A 19791-nucleotide genomic window follows, 5' to 3' on the forward strand; every position below is an offset into this window, starting at 1 on the left:
TGAAACTGACAAGAAGGCACAGCTCCCCATATTCTCGCCAATGAGGTGATAAAAAAAACAAAACAAAAAAAAAAAAAAACAAACAAATTATTTCACTAGTATGGGTGATTAATTTCACTGATCTTTGTAGCAACCAAGGCATACCTTGTTATTATCCCTCACTGATTTACTTAACTTATTAACACTCCATTCCTATAAATTTGGATGCAGAGGGAAGAGCTGCAAATTGCATCTGGAAATTGAACACAGGTTGTCTCCTTCCCATTGAGATGCCTTGGTCACTACACCAGTGGCGTTTCTGCTCAGTAGTGTCTACCTTATGGGTACACAAGTGAAAGCTATAACAGTTTCTTTCCTCAATTTCTTGGAAAAGTGAGTTTGCAGATACCTTATTTGATGATGAAAATTGCTGTTTTCAATTAGCTATTGGTCCTGTCTATTTTGATTCAATTATGTCTCATGAAATTTAGAACTGTTTTTCTCAAAACTGGAAGGGAGCTGAGCCTTTCATTTTATGTTGTACAACTGACTTGCTGAATGTTAATCAAATCAGTTGACTGTGTCTGCGGCCTTCCCCTTGCAAAGTGCACAATTTTACATTTCTGAACATTTAAAGCAAATTGCCAGCCTTTGCACCACTTTGAAATCTTACCAAGACCTACTGAATATCTGCACAACTTCGTCCAGATTGTATTTCATTGTAAATAACTGCATCATCTTTGAAAAGTCTGATGTTGCTGTTACTATAAATCAAAAGATCATTAATAAACGAAACAAATAGCAAGGGAGCCAACACCTTCCCTGGTGCACTGCCAAAGTTACTTCTGCATCTGATGGCGACTCTCCATCCAAAATAACATGCTGTGTCCTCCCTACCAAAAAGTCCTCAGTCCAGTCACAAATTTCACTTGATACCCCATATGATCACACTTTTGATAATACACATAGGTCAAATGCTTTTCAGAAATGCTGCATCTACCGGACTTCCTCGATCCAAAGCTTTCAGAATGTCACCTGAGAAAAGTGCGAGTTGGGTTTCAAATGACTGATGTTTTTGAAAACCATGCTGGCTGGCATGCAGAAGGTCATCATGTTGAAAATACCTCATTACGTTTCAGCTTGGAGTATCTTCTAAGATTCTACAACAAAAGGATGTCAAGGACATTGAATGATAGTTTTGCGCACCACTTCTGCTATCCTTTTTGTAGACAGGTGTGATCTGTGCTTTCTTCCAGCTAATGGGCATTGTTTTTCAATCATGGGAACTACAACAGCTTATAGTAAACAGAAGGGCTAACTCAGTCGGAAATTAAGTACAGAATCTGATAGGGATTTCATCAAGCCATGCAGCTTTGTTCAGTTTTAACAATTCAATGCCACCAACACTAATATCTTTTCATGATATTTACTTACTCTTTGGCACTACAGCCTGTGTTGGGCCTTGGCCTCCCGGACAATTTCCGCCCACCCTTCTCTGCTGGCTGTCTTGGCTCTCCATCTTCTAATGCCCATTCTTCTCAAGTTCTCCTCCACTTTGTCTAGCCATCTGGTCCTTGGTCTGCCCTTTATACAGTGTCCACCTGGTTTTCCTTTGAAAACTTTCTTTATCATGCTGCTCTCCACCATTCTTTCTACATGTCCCAACCTACGTAGTCTATTGCTCTTTAATTCTGTCCCAATATCTGGTTTGTTAAACAACTCTCTGATCTCCTCATTATTTCTGATCGCCTAAACCCCCTATCATTCACTGGCCCAATGATTTTCCTAAGTATCTTCCTTTCCCATCTCTGCAACAACTCATCATTTTGTGTCATTCTCCAAATCTACAACCCAAACATCACCACAGGTCTCACTGTACGATACACTGTCAGATTCAGATTCCTACTAACAAGGGAACCTCCCCATCACACCCCCCTCAGATTTAGTTATAAGTTGGCACAGTGGATAGGCCTTGAAAAACTGAACACAGATCAATCGAGAAAACAGAAAGAAGTTATGTGGAACTATGAAAAAATAAGCAAAATATAGAAACTGAGTAGTCCATGCACAATACAGGCAACATCAAGGAGAATGCGAGCTCAGGAGTGCCTTGGTCCCGTGGTTAGCGTGAGCAGCTGTGGAACGAGAGGTCCTTGGTTCAAGTCTTCCCTCGAGTGAAAAGTTTAATTTTTTATTTTCAGTTTACGTGACAAACTCTTATGTTTTCATCATTTTTTTGGGAGTGATTATCACATCCACACGAAAACCTAACTCGGGCAAAGTAGAAGAATCCTTTTACCCATTCGCCAAGTGTACAAGTTAGGTGGGTCGACGACATATTCCTGTCATGTGACGCACATGCCGCCACCAGTGTCGTATAGAATATATCAGACGTGTTTCCCTGTGGAGGAACCGGTTGACCTATGACCTTGCGATCAAATGTTTTTGCTTCCCATTGGAGAGGCATGCCCTTTCGTCTACTAATCGCACGGTTTTGCGTTGCGGTCGCAAAACACAGACACTAAACTAATTACAGTGAACAGAGAGGTCAATGAACGAATGGACAGATCATAACTATGCGAAAATAAAGAAAGTAAACTTTTCACTCGAGGGAAGACTTGAACCAAGGACCTCTCGTTCCGCAGCTGCTCACGCTAACCACAGGACCACAGCGCTCCTGAGCTCACACTCTCCTTGATGTTGTCTGTCTTGTGCATGGACTACTCAGTTTGTATATTTTGCTTATTTTTTCCATAGTTCCACACAACTTCTTTCTTGATCTGTGTTCAATTTTTCAAGGCCTATCAACTGTGCCAACTTATAACTAAATCTGAGGGGGGTGCGATGGGGAGGTTCCCTTGTAAGCCTTCTTGCTTTAAATACTTTAATCAATGTGAAGTGACTCCTGTTACCAGCTGTAATCCTTGCACGTATTTTTTCTCTCGTATCATTATTCTCAGTTACCAGTGACACAAGATATTTAACACTCTCACAGCATTCAAATTCTTTTCCATTCAAAGTCATGCTTCTTTCTCCTTCACTATATCTTTTCCTAGATATTAACAAATACCTGGTCTTTGACTTCATAACTGTCAACCCCCGCCTCTGCTCCACATCTAATTTTTCAAGCTTTTCTTCCATGTCCTGTTTCCTCCTAGATAACAAATCAATATCATCTCCTAATGCAAGATCCTGTGACACTGTTAAACAGTGTTCCCCCAGGGTTACTGCTTTGTGTCTTTTGCATTACCCTCCCCTAGGCGACATTAAACATAATAGTTGTTGCAATCCTTGGTTAACCTCAAATGCCTTTGATAAAGTGCCCTCAACCTTTACTTTACATACTGTTCTTTTCAAAGTCATTTGGACCAGTCTTCTTTGTTTGTTGGGTACCCCTGGATCTTGCATTGCCTTCCAGAGTTGATCCCTTTTGATATTATCATAAGCTTGTTTGAAATCAACAGCTGGTGGACATCGATGTAATACTCACAACATTTTTCAAGGATCTGTCGATGGTAAAAATCTGATCTATGGTGGATCTATTAGTTCTGAAAACCACACTGGTAGTTTCCTAGATACTCTTCTACATACGTACTGAGTTGCCCCACCATGATTTATCCAAATACTTTTTATACTATACAGAGCAGTGCAATTACTCAATAATTCTCACAGTCAACTTTGTCATGTTTCTTATGTATAGGGTAGAGTATAGCTGTGTTCCACTGTTCCAGCATATTTTCTTTCCACCATATTTCCACCATAATCTCATGCAAAACCCTTATTAGCTTTTCTTCACCACATTTTATCGCTTCTGCTACAACATTGTCTTCTGCTGGAGTTTTACTGTTTTTAAGAATCTTGATACTAGCTTTAACTTCTTCCAGTGTAGGTTCCTCGACAGTTCCCTGTAATTATTTCATTCATCTTTTCAGTGGTACGGAGATTAAATTGGGGTAATGCCCCTGTGTTTTCCTTTGTAAAGGAACCTTTGAAAATACAGTTAAGTATTTCTGCTTTGGTTTTCTACTCTCATTTTCAGTTCCTGTCTTGCTTCATGAATGACTAGATGTTACTTCATGGCGCCACTAACAGCCGTTACGCATGACCAGAATTTATTTGAGTTTCGTGAAAGATATTTTGACAACATTCTGCTACAGCAGTCATTGAAGGCTTCATGCATTTTTCTCCTGCAAAAGACATTTCATTCAGCACCTCTCTAACTATAGCACTAAGTTTTGTTTTATACTTATTATGCAGTAGTCTATGTGTCTTTCAAAGTTTCTTTACAGTGACTGTATGCCACAGAGGATTTCTCCTATCATGAATTGTTCTATAAGCTGTAGTTCCTCTATGTGCTCCTGCCCTGAGCTAAAAGTTTTAAGCTCCTCACTGAGATATGACACTGGTGATTTTTTGTCTAGTTTCCTGAACAACCAGTAAGCTAATAAGAAAACATGGACTGAAAGTCAATAAAATTTACTATCATAAATTAGATGGTTTTGCAGGAAACAACACAAAAGTGGTGAGGTAGCAATATTTATTAGTGAAGGAACAATTGGAATGGCTGTTGTGGTCCACATAAATGCTTATTCAAGTAGATTAGATAAACATAAAATAATTGGAATGTGCTGCCCACCAAATGCTGATGTGTTACACTATCTTGATACAGTTAACAGAACCATAAGCAGAAATATACCAATGACCTTAGTATAGTTAAATAGCTAAATACTGAAACAAAATCCTGCTGTTTAACTGACAGACAGATATGTTAAAATCATATAACCTCACAAATATAGAAGCTCTGGCACTAGTGTAACACACTTAAACTCAAGAGCCAGAGAGCAGCTAAAATATGTGAGAAGTGGATTATGAGAAGCACCATCATCAGCAATATCAAAACTAAGCTAACAGAGGGGTGGGACATCATTTACCAAACTAAAGAGTCAGAATGCAAATGGGATGAGTTTTATAGGACTGTGTTGAGGCATTTCAACTACTGTCGCCTTTCAAAGAAATACCCAGGGTACTAACAAACTGCCATACTGAAAGTAATACTAGACTGAAAAAGGGTCGTGCAAACCTGTCTGATCTCCTGCGTGCCTATGGCTGCACAGAGCTGCAACTTCTTATATGTTACAATATGCAGACACTCTCATTCGAAGTGATCAATGGATCATAATCAAACACGTTGCGGCTCAATTGGACGTCTCTGTTCGTAGTGTTGACATCGTCGTCCACTAGTTGGGGTACTCAAAGGCGTGAGCCTGCCGGGTTCCTCGCTGCCAACAGATGACTATAAACAACAACAAAGGACTAGCTATGCACAACTGCTTACATGTTATGAGGCTGATCATGACCGTTTTCTGTTGATCATCAGTTGTTGTTTCAACAAGACACTGGCCCTGACATCGACCCATAGAATGGCACCATGCGGGCATACAGAACCCCAAATAAAGTGGCCTAAGGCTGTCACACTGAACAGAGATTACACTGAAAATAGAGTTTTTGTAGCCAAAAGAGTGGGGAACAATATCATGTATTGGAATCATAAATAAAACCAATCCACTTTCAGAAAAAGTGTTGCACACTTAATGGCTGCCGCTTGTGTATATGATCTTGACTGCGTACATAAAGAAGCAGAAGTAAACTGCATATGCTTAAGGAAATTTACAATGAAGCCAAAAAAAACTATTTAAATCGAACTTTTTACACCTGAGGAAACAGATGAACAAAGGTGTTATAGAGCATTCACCTAACACTGGTAAAGCATTCTGGAGACTAATCAATAAACATAAAACCACCAGCAATGTCCACAGAGAATCAGTGAGCATTAGGCATGAAGGCCACATACTGAAAGATTGAAATATAGAATGTAATTTCTTCAATAAGCCCTTTATCTCTCCCTTTGACCAGCCAGCTCCCATCACACACTTCGTTTCAAAAATACTTTTACAAACTCTGGTGACAGGTTCTTTACACAAAACAAAAAAATGTTCATATAAACATATGTCCACAAATCTTTCATTACTGAGTTGTTAATGCAAGCTGACATTCCAACAGCTTTCCAAGTACAACCCAAAAACTTCACTTACCAGTACACCTGTTTGGCTCATTGTAGCCTAGATAGCATTGTGTTGCCAGGGAGACTGTTCGCTTTCATGGTTGTATGTCTTCAATGAGTCCATTGTGTTAATGCATTACAGGGAGTGAGTCAAATGAAAATGCTCCAATCAAACATGGTAGGATATTCATTTCATGAGCAGGCAGACGTGATTTTTATGTACAGCTCCCATAAACAGTAATGGACACAAGGTTGCACGGCTATGTCAGATGGCATTTTCAGTCCAAAGGCAACTCAATCACCCAACCTTTGATGCTGTGTATCATATCATAACTGAGATAGCATCTGTAGTTCCACAAACTATTGGCGAAAGAAGACCATGTGTTGCTCATATGCCTGATCAGGAACAGTATGTTCTATGGGCTGTTGAAGAAGAGCCAAATATCAGGGCAAAACAAGTGGCCCTGACATGTGGTACTTCCCCAGTTTCAGCACGGAGGATATTTCATGTGCAACTCATGGGTATCCATATCATCTTCAACATGTGCAAGGCCTTATGTCTGCTGATCACCCACCACATAAAAACTTTTGCCAGTGGTTTGTTGCAAAAACTGCCAAATCCATTATCTGTCTCTAAAGTTCTGTTCAGAGAGACGGTAACAGTTCAGAGCACCAGACTCATTGTTGATCATAAATATTTTCATAGCTATTATGCCCCAATAACTTCTGCCTGTATGGTACACATAAATTAAGTTAAAAACACAGTATAATTTTGCATTCTGTCAGAATTAGGTAAACATTTTTGCAAAGTATGGGGTTACATTTAACTTGGGCCAAAGTAACCCCAAAACACAGATGAAATGATGTTAGTATCTGATGGTGATCCTGAAACTTTCTCTTATGTGCAAGATGATGCCCAGTACCACAAAATATTGAAAGATAAATTAGCATTTTGGCAATATGCTACAGTTTCATATGACAAAGAATTTTCAGGAATTTGGAGATGATGGATGAGGGTGCTAAAGTCCTACTCCAAATAGCCACAACAATAAAGATAAACTATTTTACCCTTGGAAGGATTTGATAAGAATTATCAGTCAAACATGGCTAACAAACTGTGGCTACTTTCAAATACTGGAGCTTCAGTAATTTGTGTAATAAGGCTCATATCCAGACTGTACAAAATTCTTAACATATTATTTATTGTCTTTGCATGTAGTTACCATAGTGTACCATCTAACTTGAAACTTAATTAGTCAACTGACGAATTATACTACACACGTATATTTACTATGTTGCTTTCTGAAAAAAAAAATTCAATATTTCCTGTCTTTGCCTCCAAAATTTAGTGTTTTACTTATTCCTCATGCTCCTGAATGTCTACTTTAGGGATATCCATTGAGTTTATTTGACCCAACTTTTTATATTATCAATTTTTTATGCATAAATGACTGAATGAATCAAAGTAGGCCCAAGTGCAGGTAATATTGGTCCATTTTTTGTGGTGCAACAGACGTTATGTATTTTGTTTACTATCTTTTTTAATTAATGGCACAAGACTTTGATAATACTAGAAAAAGTACATGAAATTTTCTCTCTCCACTATTCTTTGTTTTCTTGCCATATACAAAAAGACAAGACAAAAATTGGGTCACAGTAGCCCCAGTTTACAGTAAGAATCTAATATCTTTCAGTAATTTTGATATGGTATATACAAACCCAATAGCATCTCTTACATTATCAACAGCTTCATGCTTGACATCAAACCTTGTTTCAAGATGTTTACAGAGATCTCCTACCCCATTACCCATTGCTGAAAATATCCATTTTCTTGTCTCATTTTCTGTACAGTGTTTTCCAAGCTCATGAAACTAAAATCAGTTTTTAAAACAAGATGCCTTACCACCAGGTCCATACACTTATTTAGGAAAAGCATGCCCTCTAGATGATATTTCGTCAATTGTAATTTTGACAGCATAGCATGTAAGTGCATTGTCATGAATTAGATTATCAATAACAGTGTGCCATTCAAAGGAAGTGAGCAACACATGTGAATAGTGACATTTATGGTGTCTGCCAGTGGTAACTTTGAACTTCATTTGACAAAGTGAAGGGTCAGTTATCAGCAGAATTGAAATGAAGAACCAATGTATCAGGATTGTGGGATGTGGTTGATTTTACTTCTGCTATGGCCTGTCTCTGAATGCCGTGGATATGATGGTGAGGTATACCTTCCGTGACATTTGTAACAAAGCTCTGGCTCAACTGCCTTTTTCACCAACTCACTTCTCTACCACAGAGCACACGTTATGCCATTGTCAGTATCCTGAAGGTGCAATGCAGCCAATATTTATCTTGTGGCTCTTGTCATATACACAAAAGCAAGTCAATCTCTGTGTACTTCTTTCCTGAGATGCTGCTCATGGATAAACGGGTAAGTTTCAAATTAGTGCAGGAAATGCAAGTGTATATTTCCTTCACTGGTTGGCACTGTATCAATTTTGGTCATAAGGACGAGAATTTTGTGAGACCAATTTTTTAACTTAGGTTCTCCTCCTTCATTAGGAGGTATGTCTCTCTTACTGATTTTGTCATATATCTTTTTAACTTTCTATTTTCACTTACAGAGATAACATCAATGTTATTAGGACTTTGCCTGCTACAATCTTTGTCATCAGTTAGGTAATATTCCAGAGCACCATCTAGCAGATGGTGTTCACAGTAAGAATCTGCACATGCTCAAATACTATTTTCCTTCTTTATTTTATGGGCCTTTGAAATTAAGTAATTTGAGGAAATGGGTATCTATTTCTGTAATTGCTGCTCTGAGTAACTATCCGGTATCAGTGTTAGCAATTGTACCTGCTCAGAATAAATAGCTGAGAGACTGCTGTGGTTAGGTTTTGAAACCATACATCACAATGGGTGTTCATGCCACTGCCTTCGATTTCTGCACCAGGTAGATGTACATTGTACATTTTGCAAAGTTTTGTGGATGTTGATTGTGTAAAACTTGATCAAGTTCTTCCACCTTTATCCTTGTATTTAGCCTGCCGTGGCATTTGTGGGGGGATAAGTTAGGCTATAGCAGGAATGCCAACATCAAGAACTTCATCCTTGGAAGTACAAACATCTGCGTCGTCTTTTCAGTTTTACGTTCTGGTAACTGTGATCTTTCACATGAGCTATCACTAATTTTCTCGTTTTACTGAGCATAGAAATTTTTACACAATGGCTGTTATGGTAACAGTGTAACTTGAGGACCAAGATATTTCTGCAGTTATTCACCCAGATTTCCAAAAAGTGTTTCTCACTTTTTTTTACTTTTTCTCCTTTTTACATGGACCGCATATATACCCTTTCACTACTATATTCCCTCAGTGACGCAGTATTTTAAAGTTTAAACCACATACAAATCTCTAAGCGGAATGATTTGTATGCAAAGTTAGATGTTTCTGAAACAAACAGAAGAGATGTGGAAACAGTGTTGCCAACAGGGTTTTAACACCAGAAATTAAATACTGAATACACAGAATATGGAAAAAATTTTAAAACTTTACACACAAAAAATTGCCTACTCTGATTGAACCACCTAGTAACACAATAACCAAATAATGTACTGTGCAATTCTCATAAATTTTGTGATGGGGGTTTTCCTTCCAGTAAGTAATTTGTAAAAACTTATAAAAATGTGACTTTTTAAATTTTTATTAATAAATATTTATATAATACAGACAGATGAAACGGTAAGACAATAGGAAAGCTAGTATTATGAGGGTTTACAAATTTAGAAAAATTGTTTTGAACACTAAAAACAAATTTAAAATTTTTATATTTTATTCTTAAATTTGTACATTAAAATAGCCCATAAGTATTGTGTCAACTAAGTTTGAACATACTAACATGGACATTTGGAGCAAAAAATCTGCCAGGTCTCCAGTACCTTTGATTTATTAGTCACATTTTTGCGGTCAATTCTAGTGTCCGATTCCACTCGTCAGCTTCAAGCATTGAAGCCATGCCTAAGGGAGACACGTGGGCTCTATGTGGCGTCTCTTTGGAAACAACTGATCATGTTTGTGAACAAACGAATGTAGCATATAATAAAATTACAAAGTTCACGTGATTAATTACTCAGTCACAAATTATACCAACAAGGATTAAAGCTAACGGAAATAAATAAGAACACAAAAAGAGAAATATACATGTCCGAAATAAATTATTATCGTAATTTATGCGAGTAAGGAAAGCAAAGAGAATCTTTACATCCAGTATAGTATAGCGCATGGCAAAGTCATAACTTTTAATACTAATTGTAAAATCTACTGGGCAAGTACACAAGTAACGAAAACCGGCAAAAAGTAGTGTCTAACAAATAGTGAAATTGATAACTGGAACTTACCGACATATGTAAATTCTAGTTACCGATTCGAACTACTCCACAGTGCATTATTTAGATGGTTTTAACAAGTGTATGCACAAAATGTTACAGGATTTCTACATATGGTATTACTACCTTCATTACTATGAATAAGAGAAAAATCTGGAAGCTGTATTTACAACATTTATTAGTTTTTCGAAGTAGTTCTGAGATCATTTAGAAATCTAAATAAAATCTAAAAAAATCTAAATAAAAACACACTGCACAGATTTACTTCAAAAACACCAAAAATTATGAACCATCGAAAACTTGGTATCAGTAACTAGAATTGACTTTCTATATACGTCAATTCTAGTTATCGTTTCCAGCCATTCGATGATTCATTAATTAGTTAGTTTTTTCTGCATGTTTGTGCCCTAAAATGAAGGTTAATATGATTTCTGCATTTGTAATTGCTCTTTATAACTACTATTACCACAGTAGTTTTAGTGAGTTATCGATTCCAATATTCGTTATTTTTTTGGTAGATATTCGTTTGACACGTACTGGCTTTTCTTTTAGAATTTAGTGTCGGTTTCCTAACATTTTATGCTACAGTTTCGTATTTGTTGTCATTCATTTAATTTTCTCGTCGCATAAATTACTTTAAATTCTTAACTATTTTCGTTATTTTCAGTTCGTTTCGTTATATAATTCATGACTAAGTAAATAACAACATGAATGTGATTGTAATTTTATCATATGCTACCTATAGGCTATTTACCATACATTTACCATACATTCCCCAAGCCGACGAGTGGAATCAGACACCAGAATTGATCCCATTTTTGTAGTTCTCTACTATGTTACGAATTATTTACAAAATATTTATTTTCCACAGGGCTGCATCAGTTTCAAAACTCGATAGAAATAAAAATATTTATGCCTTAAAAATATTATATAGAAGTCGCCCCATTTCAAACTTCTTTGCAGGGCACTGATAAGGATGTAGATCTAGAAAAACCTGTTTTCCTAAGCTATACATATCAAAACTACATTGGTATGAAAGTAGTAAAAATTTATGTATTTCTTATCTTTCCGAATTCTGATCATAGCTAGTCTTATATATATTTTCCACCCCATCTCACCATGTACAACACTAAATTTAAAAATTATCGGGATGGAATTGAAAAAGCAAGTTATTCACGAAAAAGTTCAAGTCATTGATTATTACTACACCATGTCTGTGGTAACTACCGATACGCTTGTCTGAGATAGGGGATGCACAGGTTCGGTTAAACACACACACACACACACACACACACACACACACATCAGTTAAAAGAAAAAAAAACGTATTACTGATGAACCATGCTTGTAATACAGAAATTTCAAGAACTGGAAAAAGGCTGCTAGAAAGTTGTCAACCAAATTGTAATCTTGCGCAATATAAATGTGGATTTCAAGTGGAAAATAAAATTTCCGATTGGTGCCCTGTTCGGCGGTATTTACCTTCCAGGTGAGCTTGGTGCCATAGGTATCGAAAGCCAAGGATATTGGCAAGTCCCCTCGAAGGTAAGCCTTTCTGAAGATTGACTCCTTTGGTGGTTGGCGCGGACGAACTGCACTAACGCGAGGCGGCCCTTGGACGACAACTCCGCTTTGCAAGGACTGCACCGTGAAGCCTGGCACTACGCGCTTTTTGCGCCCTTTCTGACGCAGGCTTTCACGGAATTCCCTCCCAGTCACCATCCCTCCAACAAAACAATAATTTTGCCCACTGCACCACCTATAGCTTCCCTGTTCTGGTAAATTTGCTACCTGAATTCACCGGGCTATAAATCTACCAATTTGTTTATTTCGCCTAGCAACGTAGGTTATTATCGATTTTCAGTCAATCGAAAATATGCATCAGTTGTAAATTTATTTTCAAATTCTGCGTTCCAAACACTGAAAGGTAACTGTAACAACTCGCTATAGCAACTTTTCTTGTCTTTGCTGTGTCGTAGTAATTATTACTTCATTTCGTTTGAAGTTTTGTTGCCATTTAGGAGTGCTTATATTATTTGCTGACATTTTATTTAACAAATCATACCAAAAACGATACATTTATCGTAGATTTTAATATGCAGAAAAGTATCGTTTTTGCATTATTTTCTGCAATAAAACATCGGAAAATGACACGTCTGTAAATTAAAACTTTGTGGTACTTCAGAAACTTACGAATTACGGGTACAATGTGCAAGCATGTAATTCCTGTGGCTTACGTATTCGATTGTTGACGCGAGGAAGAACTTTTTACTATAGAAGTCCTGCTCAAATTAGCTGTGTGCTATTGTAGTTATGACGCTCCAGGCAACAATATTACGACAGATGATATTTAGTTGCAGTGTATTCGCAGGCAAAAACATTAACGTAACTTTACCGAAGAGACAATACGGCGTGTGTTTCAAGTGAGGAAATTCCTCACAATAACTTGGTTTAGCCAAGACCTTAAATAAATGTCTGCAAGGTGATTTTGGGTGGATTCTAGCTATTATTCTGATTACACGGCGAAAAGAACTAACTTTGCATCTTCAACTAACTTTGCATGTTTATAGAGTGACAAGTCGTTAATATATATTAAGAACAATGAGGGACCCAAGACTGAACTCTGTGGGACACCATTCTTGATACCTCCCCAGTTAGAGGACTCTCCTGGTTTTTGTAGACTATCTGTACTGTTAATTTCAACCTTCTGCATTCTTCCAATTAAGTATGAATTAAACATTTGTGCACTGTCCCACTCATACCACAATACTTCAGCTTATTTAGAAGAATGTCATGATTCACACAATCAAAAGCCTTTGAGAGATCACAAAATATCCCAATGGGTGATGTTCGGTTATTAATTGCATTTAATATTTGATCAGTGAAAGCATATATCGTATTTTCTGTTGAAAAGCCTTTCAGAAAACCAAACTGACATTTTGTTAGTACTTCATTTTTATAAATATGTGATGCTACTCGTGAATACATTACTTTTTCAAGAATTTGGGATAAAGCTGTCAGAAGTGAGATTGGGTGGTAGTTGTTAGCATCAGATCTATCCCCTTTTTTGTGTAATGGTTTAACAATAGTACATTTCAGTCTATCTGGAAAAATTCCCTGTTTCAGTGAGCTACTACATATGTGGCTGAGAATGCTACTTATTTGTTGGGAACAAAGTTTTAGTACTCAGCTGGAAATGCCATCAATTCCACGTGAGCTTTTACTTTTGAGTGAATTTATTATTTTCCTAATTTCAGTAGGAGAGGTGGGTTGAATTTCAATTTTATCAAATTGCGTAGGTACTGCTTCTTCAATATACTGCCTTGCATTTTCTAATGAATAGCTGGAACCTATTTTCTCTACAACACTTATGATTATTAAAAATGTTTTCTACTTCTGACTTCTTGTTAACACTCTTGTCATTGTGTTTGCTAGAAGTAGAGTCTTCCTCTGCTCTTCGTTGCCCTGTTTCCCTTTTCAAAATATTCCAAATTGTTTAAATTTGATGCCAGATGTGCTAATCTCAGACATAAAGTACATACTTCTGGACTTTTTAATAACTTTTCTTAGTATAGTGCAGCCGTTTTTATAATGTTTCATTGTTTCGGGATCATACTCCTCCTAGCTATAAGATACATTCCCCTTTTCTATTTACGAGATATTTTTATCCCTTTAGTAAGCCATGGCTTTTTACATGGTTTGCTACATTTATATTTCACTGTTTTCTTAGGGAAACTGTTTTCAAATATACTCACAAAGGTATCATGAAATAGGTTAAATTTTAAATTAGCATCATGTTCCCTGTACACCTCATCCCATTCTAACTGTTGCAAGCTTTCCTTAAAATTTTGAAGTGTTAAATCGTTAATGGAATGCACTATTTTGGAGGACTGTTTTGCATTACTGTATGGAGCTATATCATATACTGTAACTAGCTGTGCATCATGATCAGACGGACAATTCTTAACAGGAAAAGTTTTTGTTTGATTAAATTTATTTTGGTCTATGAAAATGTTATGTATCAGTGTGTTGCTTTCCTGTACCACCTGAGTAGGAAAAGCAATAAATGATGTCAAATTGAAAGAACCAAGTAATAATTAAAGGTCAAGCTCTCTTACATTGAAATCCCCACAAACAATAATGTGCTTTCTTTTATCTGACAGGTAGCACAACAAAGAATCTAAGTTTTTCAAAAATAGTTGAAAATTTCCCAATGGGGACCTATTCATGGCTACAATTATAAAAGTGCCTTTATTTAGTTTAAGCTCACATGCACATGCTTCTATGTGTTGCTCTACGCAAAATTCTTTATTTTCCAAATATTTTTCACACTATGACTGATTTTAACATATATGGCAACTCCTCCTCCCTCCACAGTGTCTCCCCTTACCTGTGACTATATGATGTTCAGACAGGCATGTACGTCTATTCCACCCTCAGTTTCTAAATCTTCTATACAAACAAGAAGCTCATCTAGTTTTTTTTTTTTTTTTTTTTTTTTTTTTTTTTTTTTTTTATATATTCTGATGTGATATATTAACTTTATTTTTTACTGTGCTTTTATATAATCCCAGCCAGTTTACCCTTCCCTTTCCTATTGAGATGCAGGCTATGTCTTGTGAAGTTCCACCTACCAACACCATTAACAGGAACCAAACCTATGCTTGACAAAGTAGCCGCCCGAAGCAGCTTATCTGGCTCCATATTGACGCTCCTGACAGAGCTGTTCAATTGGGGCCAATCATGCTGCATGAAAGCAGGAACCGAGCCAACATTTCTATGGTTTGTTGCAGATGCTATTTTTACCAGGTCACACTCAATATTGTAGCCCTTATCCTTATCAATACTATTTCGTGCTCCACCCACTATCACAACATGATCCTGCTTTGTAAAAGCTTTGCACAATGATCATACATCCTCTATCACTTGGCCAAGACATGCACTGGGCTTGAAAATACTTGTGACCTGGTACCTGTCACCTAATTTTTCCTGCAAAATGTGGCCCACACCCCTTCCATGGCTACTACCTAACAACAGAGCTTTCCTCCTACTTGCTACTTTTTTTGCAACAGTTGGTTTCCTGGTGAAAGTCTATCGAGTGCTAACTACACTTACATCTACTTGAGCCTCTTTCTTAGCTAACTCAGATAACAGGGCAAATCTATTGTTTGTGCCAATGATGAAACTGTCTGATACTGTTCTCTTTCTGTGGTCCCTGTTCCTAGCTACCACTTACAACCTGTCTTCACCCTCCTCCCCCCTTAACCTCATCAGTTCCTCCCTAGCACTATCCAGTTCAGCCTGAAGGGCTCTAATCTTCCCTTCCTGTTCTGCTGTTTTTCTATCCCTTGGACATAATCTACAATACCATGGAAGAGACCTTAACAGTAATACTTATTTTTGCAAATCCAAACTGAAGGATTTCCTTATGGTTCACGCTTAAAGAAATGTGTATTTTTTTTGTTTTTTCCAAAATAATTCCTGCCCCGAGATACAGACCTCGAAAATGACATTGCGAACGCCATTTTGAAAATGGTGGACAGGGACAGTGCAGCTGGGCAGCTAGATGGCCCAGACTCGAACCCACAGCTCACCAGGGAGGTAGGCATCAGCAAAAGTTAGTTAGTTAATTAGTTACATGTTCCATTGATCAATCTCATGGAAATCATTATGATGTGGAATGTGTCAAGTGCATTTTTTTAAGCTTAAAATTTTTATTGCCTACTCACTTCCCTTAAATGGCACGAAATGCATATATTATGTCTATAGAATATCTATAGATTTATTTATTCCTATTCAAGAATTCATCTCTGGTATAGAAGGAATTGTCAAGGAGGTATGATTTCAATTTATTGTTTGTATGTCAGATTTTTATTTCATCTGGTAATTTATCGGAAAGTTTTACAGCAGCATATTTTACCCGTTTCTGTGCCAAAAGTAGGTTAAGTACAGGATAGTGTAAGTTTTTCTTTCTTCTGAAATTATGATTGTGAATGTCACTGTTGTTTTTAAACTGGTCCATGTTGTTTAGCACACATTTCATTATTGAATGAATTTACTGTTAAGTTGTTGTAAGAATTCCTAACCTTTTAAACAGGTGCCTACAAGATGTGCGACTATGAGCCCCACACATTATTCTAACCACTTTCCTTTGAGCAGTGAAAATTTTTGCCTAAGTGTTGAGTTACCCCAAAATATTATTCCATATGACATCAGAGAGTGAAAGTATGCAAAGTATGTTAGCTTGCTAATTTCTATATCCTCAAAATTAGCAATTGTTCTGACTGCAAAAGTACTGGCAGAAGAGAGTGTCAGTGGCAGGTTGCTAGTCCATCTTGAACTACAAGCAGTCTTCATCTCACAGTTACTAGCTGGCATCTACTGTGTCCCTGCACATACAATGCACAACTGAACACTACTAAATTTAATGGTCTAAATTAGATGGTATATACAGAAGTTATGCTGGTTAGTGTTTCCCCATTGGCAGCACTCTTGCCCTGTAAGTCATGCCAAACTGCTGCTGATCAGTGTAATTGTTGGCAAACTGTGACTTCATTTGCCTTGGTTTTCCTGTTTGGTCAGCACCTACAGAAGCCCTGTTTTTGCTGTAAGGTGTTACAACTTTGGCACTCAGAGACACTGGCTGGTGTCTTCCACATCATCAGCATACTGAATAAGTGTTCTTGGATACTCAATGCATACTCTTGTGCCATGGAACATTGTTATTGAGCTGATGAGCGCTTCTTGCTTTACCGTGCCATTATGCTGAATCGACAAAGGAACTGTTTTTTACACCAGGCTAGGCTGTGGTGCAACAAATGGAATAAGGTGTATGCAGTGTATACCTGGACTTCCCTCGTTGTTCATATTGTATATCAGTGACCTGGCAGGAAATATTGATAACAGGCCCAGACTTTTTGCTAGTGGTGAAGAAAGTATCTATAATGGAATAATGTCTGTAAAGATTGACAACTTGTTTTAAATGTACAGGAATGTAAAATTATGCACTTCACAAAAAGAAAAAAACATAATAGCATATGACTTTAATATCAGTGATTTAAAATTAGAATCAGTTAGCTCATACAAATAGCTGGGTGTGACAGTTAATAAGTAAATGAAATCAAATTATCACTTAGCCTCAGTCATAGGTAAGGCAGGTGGTAGAGTTCAGTTCATTGGCAGGCTACTGGGAAAATGCAGTCAATCTACAAATGAGTCTGCTTACAAATCACTGTGTGTATCTCCTTTTAGAATGTTGCTCAAGCATGTGGAATGTATACGAATTAGGACTGACAGTGGATATTGAGGGCATGCAAAGAAGGGTGGCACAAATGGTTGCAGGCTTGTTTGACTCTCAGGAGAGTGCCACAGAAATGTTGAACAATCTGAATTGGCAGACTCTTGGACATCAACACAAATTATCCCACAAAAACTTGCATACAAAATTTCATTTATGTACTGATATGTAATGCCCATTCTTTTGCCTCTAAGATTGCGTCTTAGATTTGTAAGGCAAGTCACCTTTTAGTGCACATGAAATTGATGAAGTGGTTGATTTTTCTGTTATTGCTACTTAATGGTTTTATGACTTAGATTCTTTTCCAATTGTAGATCCTTCATCATGATGTATGGTTGTTAGCTGTGAATTTTAAAACCGGCGTTTTTTTCTTACAGCCAACCATGAATGTGTGTTTTCATAATGGGATTTACAGAACATTATTAATGAATGAATGAATGACTATCCTCTTGATTTCTGCTATTTCACAACTTATTATTTGCATAATTCAACCATTACATATTTCAGTTCTGTTACTGATAATACTTGTGACTGCTAACATAATCTTATTTGAAGTAAATTGAGTGCTTTAATTGTAGAGCATAGCAAATGAAGAAAAATGAAAACTCATTTTGTATGTATTTTTTCTAAAAACAAGCTCACATAAATGTCTGAATTCGTAAAGTACCTGCAATAATTGAATCAGATAATAATCATCTGTTGCTAATTTAAATGTTTGTTGAATTTAGTTTTTTCACATTATGTTTTGTTGGTTCTGCATCTGCATCTACATCCAGACTCTGCAAACCATTCCGAAGTGTAAGCCAGAGGGTACTTCTGATTGTATTATGTATTAGGACGTCTTCCCATTTCATTTGCATATGGAGCGTGGAAAGAATGACTATTTAAATACCTCTGTGTATGATTATGTCCTGTGTAGTATCATCTTCATGTTACCTATGGGAACCAAGCCTAGAGGACTCTAGTATATTCCTAGATTCCTTTCAAGATACTGATTCTTGAAACTTTAAACTTTAGCAGAATAGTTAGCATTTATCTTCAAGTTTCTGACAATTGAAGTTTTTGGCCACTGATATGATGCTGGCTCATGTGTCAGACCAAACCTGTGCCCAGTCATGCTGCTCTTCTTGGTGTACTTCAATACCCCGTGTTATATCTTTTGTTATAGTCCCTACATACTTGAGTTATATTCTGGGATGGGACACCAAGTGTAAGAAGGTCTCATTTCCTCAGTATTGTATCAGTGAACAGAAGGCTGCCATCTGCTTTATGTACAAATGAACTGATGTGGTCATTCCATTTCATGTGTGTATTTACATAAATACTCCACAAGCCACTGTGCGGTGCTTGGTAAAGTGTATCTTGCCTCAGTACTAGTCATTCCCTTTTCTGTTCCATTTGCAATAGACCAAGGGGAAAACAACTGTGTATAAGCATCTGTACAAGCTGTAATTTCTCTACACTTATCTTTGTGCTCAAATGGTTCAAATGGCTCTGAGCACTATGGGACTTAACAGCTGTGGTCATCAGTCCCCTAGAACTTACAACTACTTAAACCTAACTAACCTAAGGACATCACACACATCCATGCCCGAGGCAGGATTCGAACCTGCGACCGTAGCAGTCACGCGGTTCCGGACTGCGCGCCTAGAACCGTGAGACCACCGCGGCCGGCTTTGTGCTCCTTACATGAAATGTACATTGGGAGCAGTAGAATCGTTCTGCAGTCAGCTTCAAATTCCAGAATTTTGTTAATTTTCTCAGTAGTGTTTCGTGAAAAGAACACTGTCTTCCCTCCACAGATTCCCATTTGAGTTCCGAAAGCATATCCATAATACTTGGTTGTTGTTTGAACCTACCGGTAACAAATCTAGCAGCTCGACTCTGAATTGCTTCAATGTTTTCCTTTAATCTGACATAATGGGGGTGGTCAAATAACAGTATGTTTGTATGATCCTCCTGCGTGAATGATTTCTCAACTGTGAAATTTCAAACTTAAGCTTTAGTTTGTTATCTTCTGTTGCCACACCAGACTAATCCATGTGTGTCTAGAGAGAAGCCTTC

General features: G+C 37.3%; 1 protein-coding gene across 1 annotated transcript in view; it reads right to left on the reverse strand.

The window, feature by feature from the left end:
- Positions 1-12152, reverse strand: part of LOC124804913 (parkin coregulated gene protein homolog) — a 101638-nt gene extending 89486 nt beyond the window's left edge. The window contains exon 1 of the mRNA XM_047265294.1: positions 11913-12152. Within this exon, the coding sequence (XP_047121250.1) occupies positions 11913-12152 (240 nt within the window). The remainder of the gene's footprint in view (positions 1-11912) is intronic.
- Between the last annotated feature and the right edge of the window lie 7639 nt (positions 12153-19791).

This window comes from Schistocerca piceifrons, chromosome 1 (assembly GCF_021461385.2).
Source record: "Schistocerca piceifrons isolate TAMUIC-IGC-003096 chromosome 1, iqSchPice1.1, whole genome shotgun sequence".
Taxonomy (NCBI): Eukaryota; Metazoa; Arthropoda; class Insecta; order Orthoptera; family Acrididae; genus Schistocerca; species Schistocerca piceifrons.